This window comes from Tursiops truncatus, chromosome 8 (assembly GCF_011762595.2).
Source record: "Tursiops truncatus isolate mTurTru1 chromosome 8, mTurTru1.mat.Y, whole genome shotgun sequence".
NCBI lineage: Eukaryota > Metazoa > Chordata > Mammalia > Artiodactyla > Delphinidae > Tursiops > Tursiops truncatus.
In genome coordinates, this window is record NC_047041.1 from 76031938 (window position 1) to 76055986 (window position 24049).

Consider the following 24049-nt stretch of genomic DNA (forward strand, 5'->3'; position numbering starts at 1 on the left):
GCTGTTCTCTCTGTCTAAAAGATACTCTAATCTGAGCAAATTGACACCCAGAATAAACATTTCCTAACCTCCTTTTCAACTGTCTGGGCCATGTCCCAGCCCCATGTTCTGGCCACTGTTCTATAAACAAAGGAGATATATGATAGCTCCCAGGTTGTATCCATAAAGGAAATGAGTTTACTCTTCTCTTTTTTCCCCCTCCTTTGATGGTAAAATGTAAATATAGAGGTGAAGACATCATGGACCAAACAGTCAAGGGCACCATCAGAGAAGTGGCAACACACCAAGTGAGAGGAGTCTAGCCCTTAACACCTTCAAGGGATAGAATCACATGGCTTTGACTTATGCGTCAGAAAGGCAGAGAAGAGAAACTTCTATCTTGTTTAAGATTCCGCTATTATGAGTCTCTATCACACAGAGCTAAACCCAGTTTATTCTAATAAATGCATCAAATAAGCACGCAGGATTAGGGCAATGCAATATCACAGTGTGAAATGCACAGTCTTAGTTATCTAAGTTGCAAAATGAATATTCTAGCACCTCCTAAGGCTATTAGAAGAACCACAAGGTAAAAATATGCGTGCAAATTGCATAATAAAATGCCTATGACTTTCTAAATGAACAGTCTTATATTGATTTTTATTACTACCGAGTAATTTATAAATCATTATTTATGACTATAAGTCATCGACTCTATAATAAAGATACTATACTATGGTTAGTAGAGTAACTGAGATAGAAAAAAAACTACCTTCAACTCTAAGCTTTGAGACTTGAGTGAACTCCAAGCCAAAACACCTTGAGTGGGAAACACTAGCCCAGTCTACATTTGACATCAGACCCCTGATGAGTTTGCTGGAAAACATAACTGCAAGTCAAGCAGGGGCAATGTTGAGGTTCAAGACCCTTACAAAATACAAAGGGAATGTCTGTGAAAGTGGACACTAGAAAGGTTATTTGGCTGGCTGGTTTACTATTCATGGAGAGTATACAGTGCAAGGTTTATGTTAAAGGCTTTTTGAATCATATTCCCGTCATCGTGAAAAATAACCCCATCACAGTACTGCAGCCAGAAAGATTTACGTGTGTGCTTTCACCATATTTGAGCAGGCTGCTCAGTAACAATGCTAGGGTAGCATTTGAAGGTAGCCACGTGTCACTCAGATAATCTGTATTATTTAAAATCATTCAAGGTGGGGTGGTGAAGGTGAAAGAATGGGAGTAGTCAACTTAAAATATTTCTACATGATGTGAACGAGAGAGATTTAGCTGTGAGCACAAACCCAGAAATGGAATGCCCGCTAGATTGTGTCTGTATAAATCGGGGGTGAGTTATTACATTTGCTTTCAGCAGTGCTTCTCAAACTTGCGTGAGCAGCAGAATCACCTGAAGTGCTTTTTAACATGCAGATAGCCAAGCCCCACTCTCAGAGTTTCTATTTCTGATTCTGTGAGTTTGGGTCAGTTTGGGCCCAGTAAGTATCCAGGTGATGCTGCTGCCGGTGAAAACATATTTTGAGACCCCCTGGCTTATAGGAAGTCTCTAGTAAGGTTTGGTAGGTAAGCAAGTAGGTAATGATATCTTTCAAGGTCGTAAGGTTCCCCTCATTCTCTACCCACATAGGGGTTAGATTGTAAAATCCTAGATGGTGAAGACTGCAGCTCGTTTGTTATCGTAACTCAGCCTTTGCCTAGCACTGGACATTTCTTAGCTACTTAGGGATTTTTTTATTTTTTTTGCCTTCTTTCTTCTCCTTTACCGTGGCAACAGTATGTTTACCAGGCAGCAGTACGTTCTTTCAAACGTGTCTGCATTGTGGAAAGTGCTCTGTATAGCATGACAGTAATTGCTTCACAGGAGAGAATTCCTCACGCTATGTTCATAGCTGCATTTTGGGGTCAGAGGCAGGGGTAAGCCTTTTATAAGCCTGGCCCATGGAGACAGGGGATCTGATGGAGGTCAAAACCTGGGTTTGAATCTTGGCTTTGTTTTTTATTTGCCCTGTGAGTTAAGAGATTCACTTATTCTATGTGTCCTTACTTCACTGTTACATGGGTTTTATTATTTGGAATATTCATAACTTACCTTATGAATGATACATCAATACTTAATGAGTTAATGCATTTAAAGTTCAACTATATTTTCATTCAGCTGAAAGATTTTTAGTTCTAGTTTAAGGGAAATAAAAGTTATTCTTGGTGAAGATATTTAGCAATAATAAAAAGGAATGACTGGCTACTTGCAAAAAAAATAGGGGTGGAACAGATGTCTTATCAAGATAGGTTTGTACAATAGAACAGAGATGAAGCTAGATCTGACTACCTCTCTGTGTCTATAAGGTGGGCAGGATGAGTGAGTAATGTGTAGGGGGGCTGTTGGTATGTGCATAACGACCAGAGAAGATAAATACAATCAATTGTAAAATTTTACTTGCTTAAAATTGTACATTTGGGGGCCTTCCCTGGTGGCGCAGTGGTTGAGAGTCCACCTGCCGATGCAGGGGGCACGGGTTCGTGCCCCGGTCCGGGAAGATCCCACATGCCGTGGAGCGGCTGGGCCCCTGAGCCATGGCCGCTGAGCCTGCGCGCCCGGAGCCTGTGCTCCGCAACGGGAGAGGCCACAACAGTGAGAGGCCCGCGTACGGCAAAAAAAAAAAAAAAAAATTGTACATTTGTAAAAATATCTCAATTTGAAAAACTATTAATATTTTCTTTAGTGTGCTTATTCATTATTTTTAATAAACAACAAAAATGATATTTATAGTTTAATTTGTGATCTCTGTTATACTGTCCATTATTTCAATAGTTCTTAAGTTCTTAACTATTAATCTGCTACTTTAGGAACTTTCAAAGAGCTCTCTATGGTATAAGACCACTTTATGAATATTAAGGTAGTTTTATTATAAAGTTTTAAAATATTTTTATTAATAACCATCCAGTTACACAATCATGCTGATATTCCTCAAGGAATATATATTTTATATGGAAGATCCAATATACTTGGTTTAAGTGGTGAATATACCGATTATTTGTCTATTGCTTTGTTGATTGTGAGGTCAGATATTGTTTTTAATAAAGTTGAACAGATTCGTTTCCTCATTTTCATAGATTTTATATTTTATAGTAGTTTCAGTTTCACAGCAAAATTGAGTGGAAAGTACAGATACCCATATATACCCTATATCTCCATACACCTGAGGCCTCCTCCACTATCAACATCCCACACAAGAGTGGCACATTTGTTATAATCAATGAACCCACGTTGAAACCTCATTGTCGCCCGAAGTTCAAAGCTTACATTAGGGTTTACTCATGGTGTTGTATATTCTATGGGTGTTGACAAATGTATAATTACATAATCTATCTCTGCAGTCTCATAGAGAATAATTTCACTCCCCTAAAAATTTTCTGTGTTCTGCCTATTCATCCCTCCCTCCCTCAAACCCTTAGCAAATAAAAATCTTTTCACTGTCTCCATAATTTTACCTTTTCAGAATGTCATATTGTTGGAATATTATAGAATGTATACTTTTCAGATTGACATGTAATGTTCGTTTAAGTTTACTCCATGTCTTTTCATGGTTTGACAGCTCATTTCTTTTTAGTGCTGAATAATATTCCATTGTCTGGATATACCACAGTTTATTTATTCTTTCATCTACTGAAAAATATCTCGGTTGCTTCTAATTTTGGAAATTATGAATAAAGCTGCTATAAACATCCTTGCGAAGGTTTTATGTGAACCTAAGTTTTTAACTCCTTTGTGTAAACATTGAGAAGCACAATTGCTGGATCATATGTTAGAGAATATATATAGTTTTATAAGAAACTGCCAACTGTCTTCCAAAGTCATTGTATCATTTTATATTCTGACAACAGTGAATGAGAGTTCCTGCTGTTCCAAATCTTTGGCAGCATTTGGTGTACTCAGTGTTTTGAATTTTTGCCATTCTAATAGATATGCGGTGGAATTTCACTGCTGTTTTCATTTGCAATTCCCTAATGATATATGACGTAGAACATCGATACATATATTAATGCCTTTTTTTACCTACCATACATGGGTTACAGGAGCACTTATTTAATATTTAAAGAATAAATAGATGAATGATTAAATTAATAAAATCAAAACCAAGGTTCTGACTTTAGTGGTGAAATTTCTGACACCACTAGGGGCCAAAACTGAGACGGAGAGAAGTAAATTTGACATGAAATCCTTCAGCAGCATCATGTGAGCAGCTGCCTTGTCCACAGCATTCAGAGTGCACTCTGAACACAGACGTTTCCTCCAAGAGCAGAATACTCATTCACCTGCACTCTAAATAGTTTTGATAATCATAAGTAGGGGAGCTGTCCCTCTGTGAACTGTCCTTCTGTGAACACCCTTAACATGTTTGATCTAAGCCACAAGATCATGAGTTCAAAGCATACTTTCTTTTAGTATTATAAATATTAGAGAACCTGAAGAATAGGTAGAGCCAACTGGTCAACTACTAGGCAAGTACTGATGAGCAGAAATAAAGAAAATTAAAACATAAATAAATAAATACTCCATCACAAAATGAATCTGCATACCAAATTCCAAAATACATAAAAATCCTAGTGCTAAGAAAGACAGTAAAAAAAATTAACAAATAGAATTCAGTGTAGATAATTTTATAGAAGAATCTGACAAAAATTTTATTTCATTTTATTTTACATGAAGAGGACTTATTGGTGGCTGTGAGTAAGGAGGGGGCAGTGTCAAAGCCCTTACTAGTGCAGAGCTTGCCATTTGTCCAAGGGGTCACAACTGGGGATATGTGTGACTCGAGGTCCTTCCTGGAAGAGCCACTTTTCAGACACCATCTCTTCAAATGCATTCACATTAAACTGGTAAAGCCCTGCTTCTTGATGATGTGGAATTTATGGCAGCCAGGGGACTTGAAGTTAGCCCTGCATAGAGCCTCAGTCACATTGTTCTCGTTATGCACGTTGGTGTGGATGGACATGATGTCTTAGTCAATGTGAATCCTAGCCACTGTGCCCTGGTGGTTTCCAAAGGCATCCTGCATACCTGTCTAAAGCCTAGATTGGGAACAGCATGAGGTCACATATGGATGTCCACTGGAAAGAGCTATTTCCATTGTCCCTTAGGGCAACCTGTATAAGCAACAGGCTACATACACTACTATTTGTAGCCTTTGCACCCAGGTCTCTATGGGGAAAAAGTACAATTGCCTTAATCGGCTGCACAGATAAAAATGCTAAAATAAGCGTTTCAGGTAAATCTAAAAGATAAATGCAAGAATATGAAAAATATCAATTCTTTGTAAAAATGTTAAAAGAGAAAATAAAGGAGGGGGTGGATATAAAATTTAAAAGTTATTAACCTTGAAAAAAATATGCTTATAAACACTGGAATAATTTAAAATAAAACTATTTTAGAAACAAATACTCTTGTCTGGACAAGTTTGAAAAGAGAAATAGTAACTCATAGCATAATTTGAGGAATTAGAATTTCACACAAATAAAAAGGTATGTTTGTGCGTGTGTATGTGTCTGTGTGTGTCTGTGTATAAGTGACGTGGATAAAAGATTGAGAGTCTGTAATATGTCTCTAACAGGAGTTCTTGAAAAAGAGACTGGAGAGAATGATGCAGATGCAATATTTAATTCTGTATATGTATCTTATCATGAAGCCAATTATATGTGTTGAGTAACTTACGTACATAGTGACAAAATGGGAAGAGTCAAGAATGCTCCAAGATTTTTAGCAGGAAAAATCAGAAAGTTGGTACCATCCTTAACTGAGAGAGAGAAGACTGTAGTTGAAGAAGACTTGGGGAAAAGATGACGCTAATTTTGCATACCTCAAATTTGAGATGACTACGTATGATGGATGAGTTAGCCGTTTGATTTGAGAAGAGATTGTATTTAAAACCATGATCGTGGATGAAATCAATGAGGTAGTGAGGATAAAGAAAGAAAATGTCCTAGTACTCAGCCATGAGTTACTCCAGAGTTGAGATGTGTGAGAAGCGTTGGAGATTGACAAAAGACCATTGAGAATCTTAAAAAGAAAGAAAGAACACAAAACAAAGAATGAGGCGTTCCATAAGACAAGTTGAAAAAAGAATATCTCAAGAAGGGGGAACGTATCAAACCTTTTTTTAAAAAATTATTTTCTATTGGAGTATAATAGCTTTACAATGTTGTGTTAGCTTCTACTGCACAGCAAAATGAATCAGCCATACCTATACGTATAACCCCTCCCTTTTGGATTTTCCTCCCATTTAGGACACCACAGTGCATTAAGTAGAGTTCCCTGTGCTATACAGTATGTTCCCATCAGTTGTCTATTTTATACATAGTATCAATAGCGTATATGTATCAATCCCAATCTCCCGTTTTCTCCCACCCCACCCCTTTCCCCTTGGTATTCGTGCATTTGTTCTCTATGTCTGTGTCTCAGAAATTTCTGCTTGTACCATTTTTCTAGATTCCACATATATACGTTAATATATGATATTTGTTTTACTCTTTCTAACTTAGCTCACTCTGTATGACACTCTCTAGATCCTGATAATAAAACAAAAAAGACAAAACCAGGAATTGCCCCATGAATTTAGCAGCAGTGAGATCAAACATTTTTAAAAAGTGCAAATATTGCTTATGGATATATATACATATTGAATTGTATACCAAACTCAGGCTAAAATATATGAAAAAAACTTGGTCTCTTTTTCACTTTAATAAGACACATCCCTTATTAGTGGAGTCAGGTTTATGGTAATACTAAAACAAGATAATTATTCTGTCAATGCCCCTATCACTTCAGTGTATAAAACCATCAGCAGGACTAATTTATGTCAGCTTGGAGCATAAAAGCAAATGGTAATCCTATTCTTCCTGCCACACCTCACAGGAATTTTCCAGTGATCCTGGGAGGAAAACAGAAACCCCAAGTATTAAATAAATTATCTTCCTTTGAAATTTTAACAGTTAAACTTTATTGTCCGGCTTGAACTATAACATCAGATCTTTGTTAGTACTAACTTTAAAAGGAATTGCTCACAACAGTCAATATTTGGCAAGCTTCAATTAAATCATAAATAATAAACTGGGTCCAAATTTATTCTTGTAAGTAAGATTTGATGACCTTTAGTCATTACAAATGCAATGGTGACTGATTAGCAAAGATGGAACAAAACAATTTTTAAAGTTAATGACATTAGCTTTAAATGTCATAGTGTTGATATGTCTTATGCAGTTGTACCACTTGTATTTGAATGTGGAAATACGTTCCAACACTTTTTTTTTTAAATCCCGGGGCTGAGGAAATGGTAAAATAAATTTTCGTAAAACTCCAAAAACAGAGTTTTAGTCAATTGCTATAAGTCTCTCAGGTGGATTCTTAGGATGAACTGGCTTTTTGGGGCTGGGAATTCCCAGAATTGCAAAGAGAGGGTGGCAGGTGTTCAAGTCTTAACTGGGCAAATCAGGAAGATAATATTCTCAGGAGTAATTACAAGTGAATTAGCTGATCTTTCCTAATGATTTCACAACAAATTTACCTTGCCTTGTTACTGCTCTAGGGGCAAAGCTAGTTTATAAACCATAATTTATTTTATTGCCTGGAGGGGTTTTACTGGCTGGTGAAAGTGCATGTGTCTGGAATTAAAAACTCAAAGACTAATTCAATGTTTATGTACATTTTGGTTATTGCCCATGCATTATTCAGTAGAAATCCAGGACTTGTCTTTATTGTTTTTTGCTTGTTTGTTTGTTTTTCCACAAGCAGAGAATTAGTAAAAACTTCTACCAGAAGATCATGGGTTCTGGTAGAGGTTAAACCTGGACAAATCCCAGCTCTACCACTTAGTAGCTGCTTGAACATGGGCAGGTTAAATAACGTCATTAAGCCTTAGGTTGGTCATTTCTAACATGGAAATGATTAAGAATGTTTTGCCTGTAGGGCTGCTGCAAAGATTCAATGAAATAATATATGTAAAGCACGTTGTACAATACCTGGCACAAAATAAGCATTTAACAAATGCTAGTTTAAATACACACACTCAACACTCAGTGATTTTTTCCAGTTTTATTGAGTAATAATTGTAACATTGTCTAAGTTTAAGGTGTACAGCATGTTGACTTGATACATTTATATATTGCAGTATAATTACTACCATAGCATTAGCTAACACCCCCATCACCTCACATAATTACCATTTCTTTTTTTTGTGGTGAGAATATTTAAGATCTACTCTCGGGCTTCCCTGGTGGCGCAATGGTTGAGAGTCCGCCTGCCGATGCAGGGGACACGGGTTCGTGCCCCGGTCCGGGAAGATCCCACATGCCGCGGAGCGGCTGGGCCCGTGAGTCATGGCCGCTGAGCCTGCGCGTCCGGAGCCTGTGCTCCGCAACGGGAGAGGCCACAGCAGTGAGAGGCCCGCGTACAGCCAAAAAAAAAAAAAAAAAGATCTACTCTCTTAGCAACTTTCAATTATATAATACAGTATCATTAACTATAGACCACAACATTGTGCATTAGATCCCCAGAACTTATTCATCTTCTAACTAGAAGTTTGTATCTTTTGACCAATATCTCCATTTTCCCAACTGTCCAGTTCCTGGTAATCACTATTCTACTCTCTTTTCCTACAAGTTTAGCTTTTTTAGATTCCACATATGAGATATTATGCAATATTTGTCTTACTCTATCTAACTTATCTTACTTAGCATAATGCCTTCAAGGTCCATCTATGTTGTTGCAAAAGGCAGGATTTCCTTCTTTCTCATGAATGAATAATATTCCAAAATGTATGTGTGTATATATGGATTGGCCAGAAAGTTCGTTTGTTTTTTTCTGTAAGGTCTAATGGAAAAAACCCAAATGAACCTTTTGGCCAACCCAACATCTAGATCTATACTCAATATGATACATTCTTTATCCATTCATCCATTGACAGACACTTAGGTTGTTTCCATATCTTGGCTATTGTAAATAATGCTGCAGTAAACTTGGGAATATCTTCTCTATCTCCTGTTTTCATTTCCTTTGGATATATACCAGAAATGGGATTGCTAGATCGTAGGGTAATTCTATTTAAACTCCATACTGTTTTCCATAGTGGCTGCACTAATTTCCATTCCCAGCTTTAGTGCACTAGTATTCCCTTTTCTCCACATCCTCAAAAACACTTGCTATCTCTTATCTTTTTGATAATGGCCATTCTAACAGGTGTGAAGTGATATCTCATTGTGGTTTATGGTTTTGTTTTGCATTTCCCTGATAATTAGTAATGTTGAGCACCTTTTCATGTACCTGTTGGCCATTTATATGTTTCTTTGGAAAAATGTCTATTCAGTTCCCCAAGTCTTTTTTTCTTAATTCTTTTTTAAAGATTTTTATTGGAATGTAGTTGCTTTACAATATTGTGTTAGTTTATACTGTACAGCAAAGTGAATCAGCTATACATATATATATATATATATATATATATATATATATATATATCCCCTCTTTTGGGGATTTGCTTCTCATTTACGTCACCACAGAGCACTGAATAGAGTTCCCTGTGCTATACAGTACGTTCTCACTAGTTATCTATTTTATACGTAGTATCAATAGTGGATATATGTCAATCCCAATCTCCTAATTCATTCTACCCCCTCCTTTCCCCCTTGGTATCCATACATTTGTTTTCTACGTCTGTGTCTCTATTTCTGCTTTATAAATAAGATCGTCTATACCAATTTTTTCAGATTCCACATACATGCATTAATATACAATATTTGTTTTTCTCTTTCTGACTTACTTCACTTTGTATAACACTATCTAGGTCCATCCATGTCTCTACAAATGACCCAATTTCATTCCTTTTTATGGCTGAGTAATATTCCATTGTATATATGTACCACATCTTCTTTATCCATTCCTCTATTGATGGACATTTAGGTTGCTTCCATGTCCTGGATATTGTAAATAGAGCTGCAATGAACATTTTAGTACATGACTCTTTTTGAATTATGGTTTTCTCAGGGTATATACCCAGTAATGGGATTGCTGTGTAGTATGGTAGTTCTAGTTTTAGTTTTTTAAGGAACTTCCATACTGTTCTCCATAGTGGCTGAACCAATTCACATTCACACCAGCAATGCAAGAGGGTTTCCTTTTCTCCACACCCTCTCCAGCATTTATTGTTTGTAGATTTTTTGATGATGGCCATTCTGACTGGTGTGAGATGATATCTCATTGTAGTTTTGATTTGCATTTCTCTAATGATTAGTGATGTTGAGCATTCTTTCATGTGTTTGTTGGCCATCTGTATATCTTCTTTGGAGAAATGTCTATTTAGGTCTTCTGCCCATTTTTGGATTGGGTTGTTTGTTTTTTTAATATTGAGCTGCATGAGCTGCTTGTAAGTTTTGGAGATTAATCCTTTGTCAGTTGCTTCATTTGCAAATATTTTTTGCCATTCTGAGGGTTGTCTTTTTGTCTTGTTTATGGTTTATGCTTTCCTTTGCTGTGCAAAAGCTTTTAAGTCCCATTTATTTATTTTTGTTTTTATTCTCATTACTGTAGGAGGTGGGTTAAAAAAGATCTTGCTGTGATTTATGTCAAAGAGTGTTCTGGCTATGTTTTCCTCTAAGAGTTTTATAGTGTCCAGCCTTACATTTAGGTCTTTAATCCATTTTGAGTTTATTTTTGTGTATGGTGTTAGGGAGTGTTCTAATTTCATTCTTTTACTTGTAGCTGTCCAGTTTTCCCAGCACCACTTATTGAAGAGACTGTCTTTTCTCCATTGTATGTTCTTGCTTCCTTTGTCATAGAGTAGTTAACCATATCAGAACTCACTCATTTTTAATCAGATTTTTTCTTTTGTTACTGAGTTGTATGAGTTTTTAATTCTCTGTACAAAATATTGCCTAAAACTTAACTGCTAAGTAAACCTATATGGTGACAATCTTTAGATGTTACTGAATTTGAAATCCCAAATTCTTCCTACTTTATTTTTCTAAAGAGTAAATCTGATCATGTGACTTTCATGCTAAACATTCAGTGCCATGGCTTCAATGGCATACAGGGCCCTGTTTGACTAACCCCAAAGCTCCTCTCCCATCTTATCTCTCAACTCTTTTGAGCATCCTGTGGTCTAGCACACATACTATTCTCTCTCTTTTGCCATTTCTTATTATTTGGCTGCTCCTTTACACTTCTAAAGATAGTTCAATATCATTCCCTGAGTAGGTGCCTCTCTAGAGACTTTGAGTGCCACTGCCAGACTCCTTCATGGATTGTGAACTCCTTGAAGAGAGGGATTGTTTTAGCTCCATTACTAGTACATAAAAAGTTTGTATAACTTGACAAGAATATTAATGCTGGGCTTCCCTGGTGGTGCAGTGATTAAGAATCCGCCTGCCAATGCAGGGGACATGGGCTCAAGCCCTGGTCCGGGAAGATCCCACGTGCCACAGAGCCAGTGCGCCACAACTACTGAGCCTGCACTCTAGAGCCCGTGAGCCACAAGTACTTAGCCCGCATGCCACAGCTACTGAAGCCCATGCCTAGAGCCTGTGCTCCGCAGCAGGAGAAGCCACCACAATGAGAAGCCTGTGCACCACAGCAAAGAGTAGCCCCCGCTCGCCACAACTAGAGAAAGCCCGCGTGCAGCAACGAAGACCCAATGCAGCCAAAAATAAATACATTTATTAAAAACAAAAAAAGAATATTAATGCTTTCTTTCATGAAGTTATTTCTGGAATGAATGGCATTTCATATATTTAGCAAAAATTTTTAACCCGTTAGAATGAGAGCTCTCTGATAAGGGAAGGGGGTTTTAATGACAGCAGAAGCAGGTTCTATTTCCAAGAGAATTGTCTATTTTACAGGAAGACCAAATCAGACATAAAGAGAAATACTACTGAGAGCAGTGACTTCCACAATAAACTTTTATCTGTATGAGAAATTAGAGGGCTCAATAGCTAGAATCTTATCTGTCATCTTCTAAAATAATAGTATATATAAAAATTGAGATGCCAAAACTCTGAATCTTCTTGGAATGCTGTCATAATCATCAAAAAGAGTATTCTCTATTTTTGCAAGACAAACTGAATTTTATTGAAATAATAAGAGCTAATATTTATTGAGCACTTACCATGTGACAGTCATGTTATAAATGTTTTGTTTATATCGTCTCACTTAATACAACCACCCCATTTGTCATGATAGTTACCTCATTTTATGAGTGGAAAAACAGAGGCACCAGAGGTTACGAGATGCATCAAAAATCACAGAGCTTATGAAAAAGTGGGATTTCAATACAGTTGTTCTGTCCTAAGAGCCCAGCCACTGTGCCATATTATATCCATACTATTTGAAAAGGGCTCTTGTAGGTATGGGATATTCTCTGTGCTGACTGGCACAGAGAATAATTACTATACTTGGTAAATTGGACTGTATTATAACTATATTTTAACTGACATCAGAAAAAATCATCATCTCACGTCCCTCATGTCCCCTCTCAATAGTCCTGAAGCTGCAAGAAATCTGAGATATTCTTCATTATTTCACACATGTTGACACTGAGTGTCTAGGGGTTAAAGGACTTACACTAGATATTAGAGCTAGTTTTGTGCTAAGAATAAAACTCTCATGAATCACTCTTAAATTTTCTAATGAATTAGAGCCGAGTTCAGTGTCTCAACCTGTTCCTGAGATAACCTCAATGAGGAAATCTTTGAGCACTTGTAAAACTTTTGTTACACCTGCAACAAATTTAGAATTCACGTTGGCAACGCCAACACTCGTCTGGGGTATCTGCCATCACTTGGATAATTTCATGGCTGTAGGGTGGTTTTAAGTGTTTCTAGGATGATCCTATCACTCATGTCTACTCAATTCTAAATCTTTCTGTAAAAATGTAAATCTTAATTAAAGTAGAAACGAGTCCACATATAGATTTTAAATCATAACATTATATTTAAACAAAGGAATGATTTTTAAAAAGTAGTGTAAATATTTGGTTTTCAACGAAGTATCTTTCTTGCTGCCTATATTATATTTTACTATAATTTAAAAGAGAATATCTAAGGGTTTTTTTTTGACCAAAGGCCTAAAGCTCTGTATTTTTATTTTAATATATATAGGTGGCTGATTCCCTTTGGCCTTTTTCTCCATTATCGACTTGAAACTATTTTATAGACAATTTTATCTTTATCCATTTTGAAATTCTACTTTTTCCTTCTGTGTGGCTTAGAATAAATAAAAAGACCTTATACAAATTTCTTATTTTCCCTAGTTCCTATGCAGCTGAGTGTTTCTCCCCTTTATTGATCTCTTCACCCCTTATTTTAAAACAGAAATAATCTTTAAATTTTAAGGAGTCATCAATCGTTAAAGTGGATTGTGACTTAACAACATCTTGGGGTAGAGGGAACCATAAATACTAAATGAAAAGTGCATAATGTTGTAGATCACGTCCTGATTTTAGAAACATTAAAAAGAGAAAAAATTGTGCATCCCAAGAATTGATGAAATACGCATTCATTGTTTAGATTTCAGTCCAGTAACCCATCCATTTCCTGAGCTGTTCTCAGAAGGAGACTGTTAGGGAATTTATAAAATATTATAACATCTGCCAATATTTTAGAAGCAAAGTATTTAAGTCACATCTTACCCCTAAACTCTATTGCTTTTCTTTATATGGGTTATAAGTTTTCCAGTTGCAACCGTATTTGAAAGGACATGTCCATTTTTCAGGCATTTTAAAAACACATTTAAATTGAAACAAATGTGGCTCTGAAGCATTCATATATAGTGGTTTATGCACAGTTTTAGGAAGTTTTAAAATAGGAGATGCTTCCTGCAGTGAGACGCAGAAATCTCTGGTTTTATTTTGAATACCACTTGCAGGTGTTTTTACTTTTGGTTTATACTTAATTTCACTTTGGAGACATTAACACATGTTTTCAGCTGCCTGGCAGCAGTCGTATATTTTATTTAAGTCCAGAAAATAATGTGACAAACACATTTACATTATTTATTATATTTGACAATCCTAAGTGTCCCCAGATTTTGACTTTTACCATGAAAATTCATTGAGACCTCATCAACCCACCTTGTAATTAAGTACACTGATTTACAGCCTCTCATTCAACTGTCACAGTAACTATTCCTGTCTTATGGATACCTCCTCCTACTTGGTTCTTGCCTATTTTCTGAACCTTATTCCCCAAGTTTTCTCTTTATCCTACATGAAATCTTCACAATAAATTCATGCTTTGCTTGATTTAGCCATTATTGGTTTCTATTATTTGCAAGCAAAAATCCTGATTAATACCTAATTTCATTTGAAAGAACAATGTAAAATGGAAACTCCTAGTAATTTTGGAATTTTTACATTTACGTATTGCAAGATTATAGAGATTTATATCTCTTTCTGTTTTGGAACCCAGAATGTCTGTTGGGTTTGAGCTACCAAGTAAGCTATACTGAAAATGTGATGTTTTAAGTTCCCAGGCAAAAATCAAAGATAGATTAGCAGATCTAACTATTAAAAATATTTTGTTACTATCAGATTTGAGTTTGAGTTTTATCATAGAGATAAGGGGAGATATTAAATGGCATTTTAGGTAGATTCCCAAGAAGCTGGGTTCCTAAGAAGGCTGTAGGGACATTTGTTTTAAGCCACCCCAAATTTGTACAGAATCCAACTGAGAGACATTCCTTTAGTGGGTAGTAAGCAGAGCCTGCCTTTTATTTAGAGAAGCCAAAATAGGTGGATATATTCTCTGCCCACATCCTGATAAGCATGAGCATTAGATATAAGCTTGGATGTTTGTTTTTTTTTGTTGGAGGGAGTGGCTACTCTGAATTTTAGGGCAGTGAGAGAATTAACGATTATGTAGGGATAGGTGGAAAAAAAGATTTAAGTATGGTGTCAAGAGAACAGAGCAGCTGGTGCTAGAAGCATGTAGCTGAAAAATCCAGGTGTATACACACTAGCTTCAGGCAAGTGTAGAACAGGGGAGAAGGACCAAGAACATCAGTAGAATTCAGTATTTCTCTATACTCGTGTGTTCTTTTTCTATGTTATATTCAGTCTCAGGTGAGTTCTGACATAGTGATGACCCTTGGCACATTTTCCTCAATAATTCTTGAAAATGAGAGTTTTATATTTGAGTCTCACCAGCAACTTTTATGTTAACTTTACCAACTCTGGATCAAGCCTCTGATTGGCTGAGCTTGAGTTTCATCCTTTGCCTTGATAGAGTGGGTAAAGTTAGTGTCACACAAGCCATGTGGAATTAGCATGGAAAAATATTTTTCACAAGAAAAAGCAAGGTACAGTTATTAGAAGAAGGGATAGTAGAAGTATGACAGGCAAGAAAAACAGACATCTAAACGTTTTATAATTCTTTTAATCTACTTTTTCTTATGTCCCCTCAAGCGAGGCATAATCATTATTGGATCCTAGCATTTGGGGCATAATTACATGTGTACATTGTTATTTTAGACCTTGTAAAAGTACCATTAAGTTTGATAGGGATGAGATCCATTGTTTAGAAGGTAGATAAAATGATACAAGTCTGATTAAACTGTAAAGGCTATGTTCTTTTTTTTTTTTCTTTTTTTTTTTTTTGTGGTACGTGGGCCTCTCACTGCCGTGGCCTCTCCCGTTGCGGAGCACAGGCTCCGGATGTGCAGGCTCAGCGGCCATGGCTCACGGGCCCAGCCGCTCCGCGGCATGTGGGATCTTCCCGGACTGGGGCACGAACTCGCGTCCCCTGCATCGGCAGGCGGACTCCCAACAACTGCGCCACCAGGGAAGCCCAAGACTATGATCTTAATGCCTAAATGATAACAAGTCAATTCTTTCTGGGATTAAAGAAGAATATGATCACTAACGTTGAGTAGAAAGGTTAAATCAGTGAATTGTCTGAGAATCAGCATTCCCTCTCCAATGTTCTGTGCCATCCATGTTTCTGAAAAACATGCCAGCTAAGAACTGTCTCAATAAGGGCCTTGATAAGTCTTCCTTGTATCCGACAATTGGCCCCATTATGGGTGATTATAGTTAATTATCCTCATTTCTGGATTTATTTCAAAATAGTGAAATAGTCTAATTCTTAAGCTCTGGAAATGACATTTATCTTAATGGAAACATATTGTTTACACAGTTGCCCAGAATTATCAACTGCCACAGCAGACTGTGGACACACAACATAATCACTGCTCATTTTTGTTGTGGCCACAGGATATCCATGCAGGACAATCTTCCTTGTGCTAATCCAGTTGCATGGTCCAAGTCTATCACACATATTTGAAGAGAAATATTCACTGCTTTATCTATCACTTCAGCATTGAACAGAATGAACAAAAGGAAAAGAAAGAAAGAAAAATAAAGAAAGGAAGGAAGAAAGAAGGAAAAAGAAAAAAGGGAATAAAAACTTTTAACTGAAGATGCAAATTTTAAGTGGTATAGATTACATACACCAATTCTGAGATATGTTATTAACTTTATTATCATTTCTAATAAATTTACTCATGTATGGATGGTTTGTGTTAACACATAAGGCCTCATATTAGATGTACTTCACTAATCTTGTCTCAATTTTATTTATTTATCTTAATTTTATTTTTTAGCTATTTTAACTTTCTATTTTGAGATAACTGCTCCCAGTTTTATTGAGAAATAATTGACATACATCACTGTATAATTTAAGGCGTATATCATGATGGTTTGATTTACATATATTGTGAAATGATGACCATGGTAGGTGTAGCCCATCCATCTTCTCATATAGATACAGTAAAAAGCAAAGAAAGAAAGAAGGAAAAATATTTTCCTTGTGATCAGAGCTCTTAGGATTTTCTCTCTTAACAGTTTTTCTATATATCATACATCAGTGTTAGCTATAGTTATCATCCTGGACATTACGTCCCTAGAACATATTTATCTTATAACTGGAAATTTGTACCTCTTGACCACCTTCCTCCAATTACCCCTCCTTGTACCCTTCACCTTGGTAATCATAAGTCTGTGAGTTTGGTTCTTTTTATTTAGTTTCTCTATCTGACTTATCTTCCTTCAGATTTCATCCATGTTGTTACTAATGGTAGTATTTCCTCATTTTAATGGCTGTTTTACCTACATATATATCACAGCGTCTCTGTTCATTCATCCATCAGTGGACACTTAGGTTGTTTCCATGTCTTGGCTACTGTAAATATTGCTGCTATGAACACAGGGTGGGGCGGGGGGGCTGTACAGATATCTCTTCAAGTTAATGTTTTCTTTTTCTTTGGTTATACTCCAAGAAGTGGAATTGCTGGATCTTATGGTAGTTCTATTTTTAATTTTTTGAGTATCCTCCATACTGTTTTCATAGTGGCTGTAGCAATTTACAATTCCACCAGAAGTGCACAAAGATTCCCTTTTCTCTGCATTCATGCCAGCATTTATCTCTTGTCTTTTTGATGATGGCCATTCTAACAGGCATGAAGTGATATTTTATCATTTCAATCTGCTTTTCCCTAATGACTAGTGATGTTGAGGATTTTTTCATGTACCTGTTGACCTTTTCTATATCTTCTTTGGAGAAATGTCTATTCAGGTCCTTTGTCCATTTTTTAATTAGGTTATTATTATTTTTTTTGCTATTGAGTTATATGAGTTCTTTACATGTTTTAGATATTAACCCCTTATCATCAAATATATGGTTTGCAACTTTTTTTTTTCACCATTTCGTAGGTTTTCTTTTTACTTGTTGATGGTTTCTTTTGCTATGCAGAAGTTATTTAGTTTGATGCAGTCCCACTTGCTATTTTTTTGCTTGTGCTTTAACTGTCAGATCCAAAAAGACATTACAAACATTGGAGTAGCAAATTAATACAGAATGTTCTCATGTACCTTTACCCCAAACCTCTAATGTAACATCATACAATGATACTACAATTATTAAGCCAGAAAATTAACATTAATACAATATTAGTAAACAAACTATAGACCTTATTTGAATTTCACCCATCTTTCCACTAAAAAACTATAACCATAAAAATGATGAAAATCAAAGTGAATAACAGATCTCTAGAGATAGTAAAGATATATCCCTTATGTACAAAAACAATAAGAGAAATCAAAAAAGAAAAATAGACAATTTCAATAGAAAAAATATTAAGATTACACATGTCGAAAATATCATAAATAGACATGTACAGAAGGAAACTTAGGGTATTTTTTTTAACCTACAGACTGAGCAACACTGCAGAGTTAGAACATCAATATGTATCTCGTTATTATAGTTTATGAGCTTTTAAATACAGGAATACTGTACATTAAATACTCTTTAAAAACCTTAATCTTGTGTTTTGTTGTATAATGAGTACAAATATTTGCAAAAATAACATTGCTAAGTGAATCAAGATAACTCCTCATTTGTGTAAAACATTTCAAGGTATTAAAATTCTAAGTAAGTTTTTTACAATTTCAACTCTTAGCTAAGGAGGAAAAGTTAGACAAAGGATTCTTTCAAACTGAGGCAGCTGTACCCACTGTCTGCATGACAGGAAAATAAAATAAGAAATGGTGTGCATAATCAGGTGAGAATTGTGTGTGAAGAAGTCTTTTTTTTTTTGTACATTTTATTTATTTATTTTTAATGTATCTTTATTGAAGTATAACTGCTTCACAATACTACACTAGCCTCTGCCACACAACAAAGTGAATCAGCCATATGCATACATACATCCCATAACCCCTCCCTCTTGAGCCTCCCTCCCACCCTCCCTATCCCACCCCTCTAAGTCGTTGCAAAGCACTGAGCTGATCTCCCTGTGCTATGCTGCTGCTTCCCATTAGCTATTTTACATTTGGTAGTGTATATATGTCGATGCTACTCTCACTTCGCCCCAGCTTCTCCCTCCCCTCTGTGTCCTCAAGTCCATTATCTATGTCTATGTCTTTACTCCTGTCCTGCCACTAGGTTCATCAGTAACAGTGCAGTAAGTCAGAAAGAGATCAACAAATACCGTATGCTAACGCATGTATACGGAACCTAAAAAAAAAAAAAAAAAAAAGGTACTGATGAAGAAGAAGTCTTAAATTTGATGTATTCATTCATTCAGTTATTCATTCACGCTGCATAAATTTAATTCAATTTGCTTATGATGCTCATCAAATTGACTCTCTTTAGAGCCATTATATATGAGATGTACTTTCCATTACATTGTTTGCTCCTGTAGAGACAGTACAAAGTCTAAATCCTGTGGGTTTTACAAAGTTTTCTGCTCTCCTTTAGCCTGCCTGTCTAAAAGAAGAGTAGGTACTCAGTTATGGGACAAAGAAAAGCCTGAGTGTAATGAGGGATATATAATTGACTCACTGTAAGGGTTTAGATTCAGATGGCTAACACTTTGCTTCCATTTCTAAAGTAACAAGTAACATTCTTTCTATGAAAGTCCAGCAAATAGAGTACACTTTTGAGGCCTGGAAGAAGAAATAGTTTCTGAGCATCAAGAAGCACTTTGAGTGCAATGCACAGGTGTCAGGAATATAAGTGGACTCTAAACCCATAACATTTAAAGGAAATTCAGACCCTAGAGTGTCTGTGACTATATTAGACTAGATTCCAAGGTGACCAGCATCCAGATGATGGTAGAAATAAATGTTTGCTCTTTAGAGGGTGCTTTAAGAAACTAGTACCAACTACACATTTGAAACTAAAATTATTTTATAAGACAACATACATGAATATAATAAAACAGAGTTAAATGTAAGACCAAAGAAAGTTCCATATTTTCTAATAAATGTGTTAATGCTAATATGTCAGATTTTTTATTAAATAAAGGAAACATTCTTTTACATTACAGATTCAACTCAATTTATTGCAAATCCACTACATCTCATATCATGAAGGACTTATCTGTGAACAAGACATAGAGAAATACTGCTGACATATTTAAGGAAATTTTTAATATTTTATAACTTCTTAGCAATAAAACTATGTTTCTTTCTTCAGAATAAAAGCTTGAAACACAAACTCTTGTCAGGAAACAAGCTATGTGGAATACATGCAGAAGAGGTAAGTTTTCACTTCTTATAGTTTCAACTGAATAGAAACAATATTAGTGCCAATTTTTTTTGTTAAACCCAGATATCTGGTGACGGTTTTCCCCTAAAACATAAATGCAAACATTGGAATAAGAAAATAAAAACACATTTTAAACTTCTAGGTATTTTTGGATGTTTTGACAGTTCATCTCCAAAACGAAAAAGAAAAATTTTAAGCCAGTTAAGTGTCACTTTCCTAAATGATATTCTGGATTCCTTCCTTAACTGGATTATCAGGATTTCCTCACTAGCAAACACCTGGAAGGCCATGAAATTTTCACTTTTGGTACCTTCTATGTGATGTCTACACAGTTTTGCAGTGACAATCAAGTGTCAAAATGAGGATCTAGGACTGACCATAAAACTTAAGAAACAAATAGAGTCATTGGTTCTATTTGCTGGACAAGAATATCATCTCATACATTTCTCAGGGGGAAAAAAGTCATTCTGTTTAGTCCAGGTTTAATTAAAATCAATTTTTTGTCCTCTTGATCTTCCAAATCAATCTGTACTTTATTTAATGTTGTAGAAATATAGCTCATAGTCAACAATTCTTAGTAATAGTAAAGACATAGTAGAAATAGTGCCATAGTAAGTGATTCTTTATACCTCAAGGCGAGGAGACAGCATTCAGTGTATTAGCTGGAGCCTCAAAGAAGCATACACAAAGAAAAGATTAGTCGTGCAAATTTTTTTTAGTGGAAAAGCCTGTGAATGATAAGGAACAGGCGTGTTAGCCTTCAAACCTCAATGAAGACCTGATGCCTGTGAAGGAAGGGGAAAGGAAAGAGGTTTAGTTAGAACAAGAACAGTGTCTTACACAAGTTTACCCCTTTTCCCTTAGCAGACTAGAAGCAAGGTACAGTGCTGGTGAACTACTTCTACCATCTCCTAAATATGGAGCCGCCTCTCATTCAAAAAGCCTTTTCCTGGGCTTCCCTGGTGGCGCAGTGGTTGAGAGTCTGCCTGCCGACGCAGGGGACACGTGTTCGTGCCCCGGTCCGGGAAGATCCCTCACGCCGCGGAGCGGCTAGGCCCGTGAGCCATGGCCGCTGAGCCTGTGCGTCCGGAGCCTGTGCTCCGCAACGGGAGAGGCCACAACAGTGAGAGGCCCGCGTACCGCAAAAAAAAAAAAAAAAATCATTATTATGAGTGCTGGAGTTAGAGTCAACATGCAATATAATAATCCATTTATAATATCTTTACAATAATATTATACATGAAATGAATAGAACTTTTTAATACATGGAAACTAAATGTTGATGCCCCATAAATGAATAATCAAACTGAATGGCATATAGATATGAGCCTGTGCAGTGTTGTTTTTTCATTGTATTTTTCTATTTGGATATAAATAAACTCTTTATATTGTTGATATTTGCTAGGTTTCTAGAAATATTGCGTATGTAGGATGCAGTTTCTGAATGTTACTTGTAAGAGCGTAAGCAAGTGGATATGAGTTTTGAAACCACCTGGACTGAAGCTGTATTCTGAGATGGTTGACATGTTCCCAGATCCCCACAGCACCCATGTACAGGAAAAAGAGGTGTCTCCTAGGAGAAGGTGTCTGTGGTGTTTATAAACAAACAGAAGAATGAAAAAACAAACAGCAACAACAACCTGGAGCTACCTATATTTTTTAGCCCCTTAATTCAAAAAGATTCATATTTCTCATCTCAATTTCTCAGAGGACATATTATTTCTGCATTCTTATTTATGAATTCCTAGACTTTTCATAGATCAGTAATGTATAACGTTAAAATAAATTAAAATATGTTCATTATAATTTATTCATTTGCTCTATTTCCTTATTTATTTCAACTTCTTGATTTAATAGGCCAATGTAGTTGGCTCCTGACAGGAATATCTGTGAAAAACTGTGTTTCTAATGTTTGAACCTCTCAGGGGTGTATCATTTACAACACTTACAAGAGTATACTCTAATTGATGATGGTTCCAGCATTAGATGATGATTTAGTAATTATAACACTATCATAACACAGTCTCCCACTTTGCAAAATCCACTACCTTGCATAGTTGGAAACATTTTGAATGTAATAAGAAACTGAATCACAGTTGCAGTTTATTCACTGGAAGACTCATAAACATTCCATGTAGTCTTGGAAAAGTACAATATTTTAAACATATGAGAGGGCTTTACATATCAAAGAGGAGTTTTGTACCAGTACTGTTTACTAGGATATAATAATCCCATGAGGATCCTGTAGTTATTAGGTACTATGGCCAGCTACTTTATTTATTTAACATCTTTATTGGAGTATAACTGCTCTACAATGGTGTGTTAGTTTTTGCTTTATAACAAAGTGAATCAGTTATACACATACATATGTCCCCATACTTCTTCCCTCTTGCATCTCCCTCCCTCCTACCCTCCCTATCCCACCCCTGTAGGTGTTCACAAAGCACCGAGCTGGTCTCCCTGTGCTATGCGGCTGCTTCCCACTAGCTATCTATTTTACATTTGGTAGTGTATATATGTCCATGCCACTCTCTCACTCAGTCCCAGCTTACCCTTCCCCCTCCCCATGTCCTCAAGTCCATTCTCTATGTCTGTGTCTTTATTGCTGTCCTGCCCCTAGGTTCTTCATGACCTTTTTTTTTTTTTAGATTCTATATATATGTGTTAGCACACGGTATTTGTTTTTCTCTTTCTTACTTCACTCTGTATGACACACTCTAGGTCCATCCATCTCACTACAAATAACTCAATTTTGTTTCTTTTTATGGCTGAGTAATATTCCATCATATATATGTGCCACCTCTTCTTTATCTATTCATCTGCCAATGGACACATAGATTGCTTGCATGTCCTGGCTATTGTAAACAGAGCTACAATGAACATTTTGGTACATGACTCTTTTTGAATTTTGGTTTTCTCAGGGTATATGCCCAGTACTGGAATTGCTGGGTCATATGGTAGTTCTATTTGTAGTTTTTTAAGGAACCTCCATACTGTTCTCCATAGTGGCTTTATCAATCTACATTCTCACCAACAGTGCAAGAGGGTTCCCTTTTCTCCACACGCTCTCCAGCATTTATAGTTTCTAGATTTTTTTGATCATGGCCATTCTGACTGGTGTGAGGTGATATTGCATTGTAGCTTTGATTTGCATTTCTCTAATGATTAATGATCTTGAGCATTCTTTCATGTGTTTGTTGGCAGTCTGTATATCTTCTTTGGAGAAATGTGTTTAGGTCTTCTGCCCATTTTTGGCTTGGGTTGTTTCCTATTTTGATATTGAGCTGCCTGTGCCACTTGTAAATTTTGGAGATTAAACCTTTGTCAGTTGCTTCATTTGCAAATATTTTCTCCCATTCTGAGGGTTGTCTTTTCGTCTTGTTTATGGTTTCCTTTGCTGTGCAAAAGCTTTGAAGTTTCATTAGGTCCCATTTGTTTATTTTTGTTTTTATTTCCATTTCTATAGGAGGTGGGTCAAATAGGATCTTGCTGTGATTCATGTCATAGAGTGTTCTGCCTATGTTTTCCTCTAAGAGTTTGATAGTGTCTGGCCTTACATTTAGCTCTCTAATCCATTTTCAGTTTATTTTTGTGTATGGTGTTAGGGAGTGTTCTAATTTCATTCTTTCACATTTAGCTGTCCAGTTTTCCCAGCACCATTTATTGAAGAGGCAGTCTTTTCTCCACTGCATATTCTTGCCTCCTTTTTCCGAGATAAGATGACCATATGGGCCTGCATTTATCTGTGGGCTTTCTCTCCTGTTCCATTGATCTATCTTTCTGTTTTATGCCAGTACCATACTGTCTTGATTACTGTAGCTTTGTAGTAAACTCTGAAGTCAGGGAGCCTGATTCCTCCAGCTCCGTTTTTTGTTCTCAAGATTGCTTTGGCTATTATGGGTCTTTTGTGTTTCCATACAAATTTAAAAATTTTTTGTTCTAGTTCTATGAAAAATGCCAGTGGTAGTTT

At 36.2% G+C, this 24049-nt stretch overlaps 1 protein-coding gene and 1 pseudogene across 3 annotated transcripts in view; one reads left to right on the forward strand and one right to left on the reverse strand.

The window, feature by feature from the left end:
* Window positions 1–24049, forward strand: part of LUZP2 (leucine zipper protein 2) — a 447757-nt gene that overhangs the window by 304934 nt on the left and 118774 nt on the right. For all 3 annotated transcript variants that reach the window (XM_033862645.2, XM_033862644.2, XM_073808718.1), the window contains exon 6: window positions 20008–20070. In XM_033862645.2, the coding sequence (XP_033718536.1) occupies window positions 20008–20070 (63 nt within the window). The remainder of the gene's footprint in view (window positions 1–20007; window positions 20071–24049) is intronic.
* On the reverse strand, window positions 5115–5235 carry LOC117313508 (small nucleolar RNA SNORA70; annotated as a pseudogene).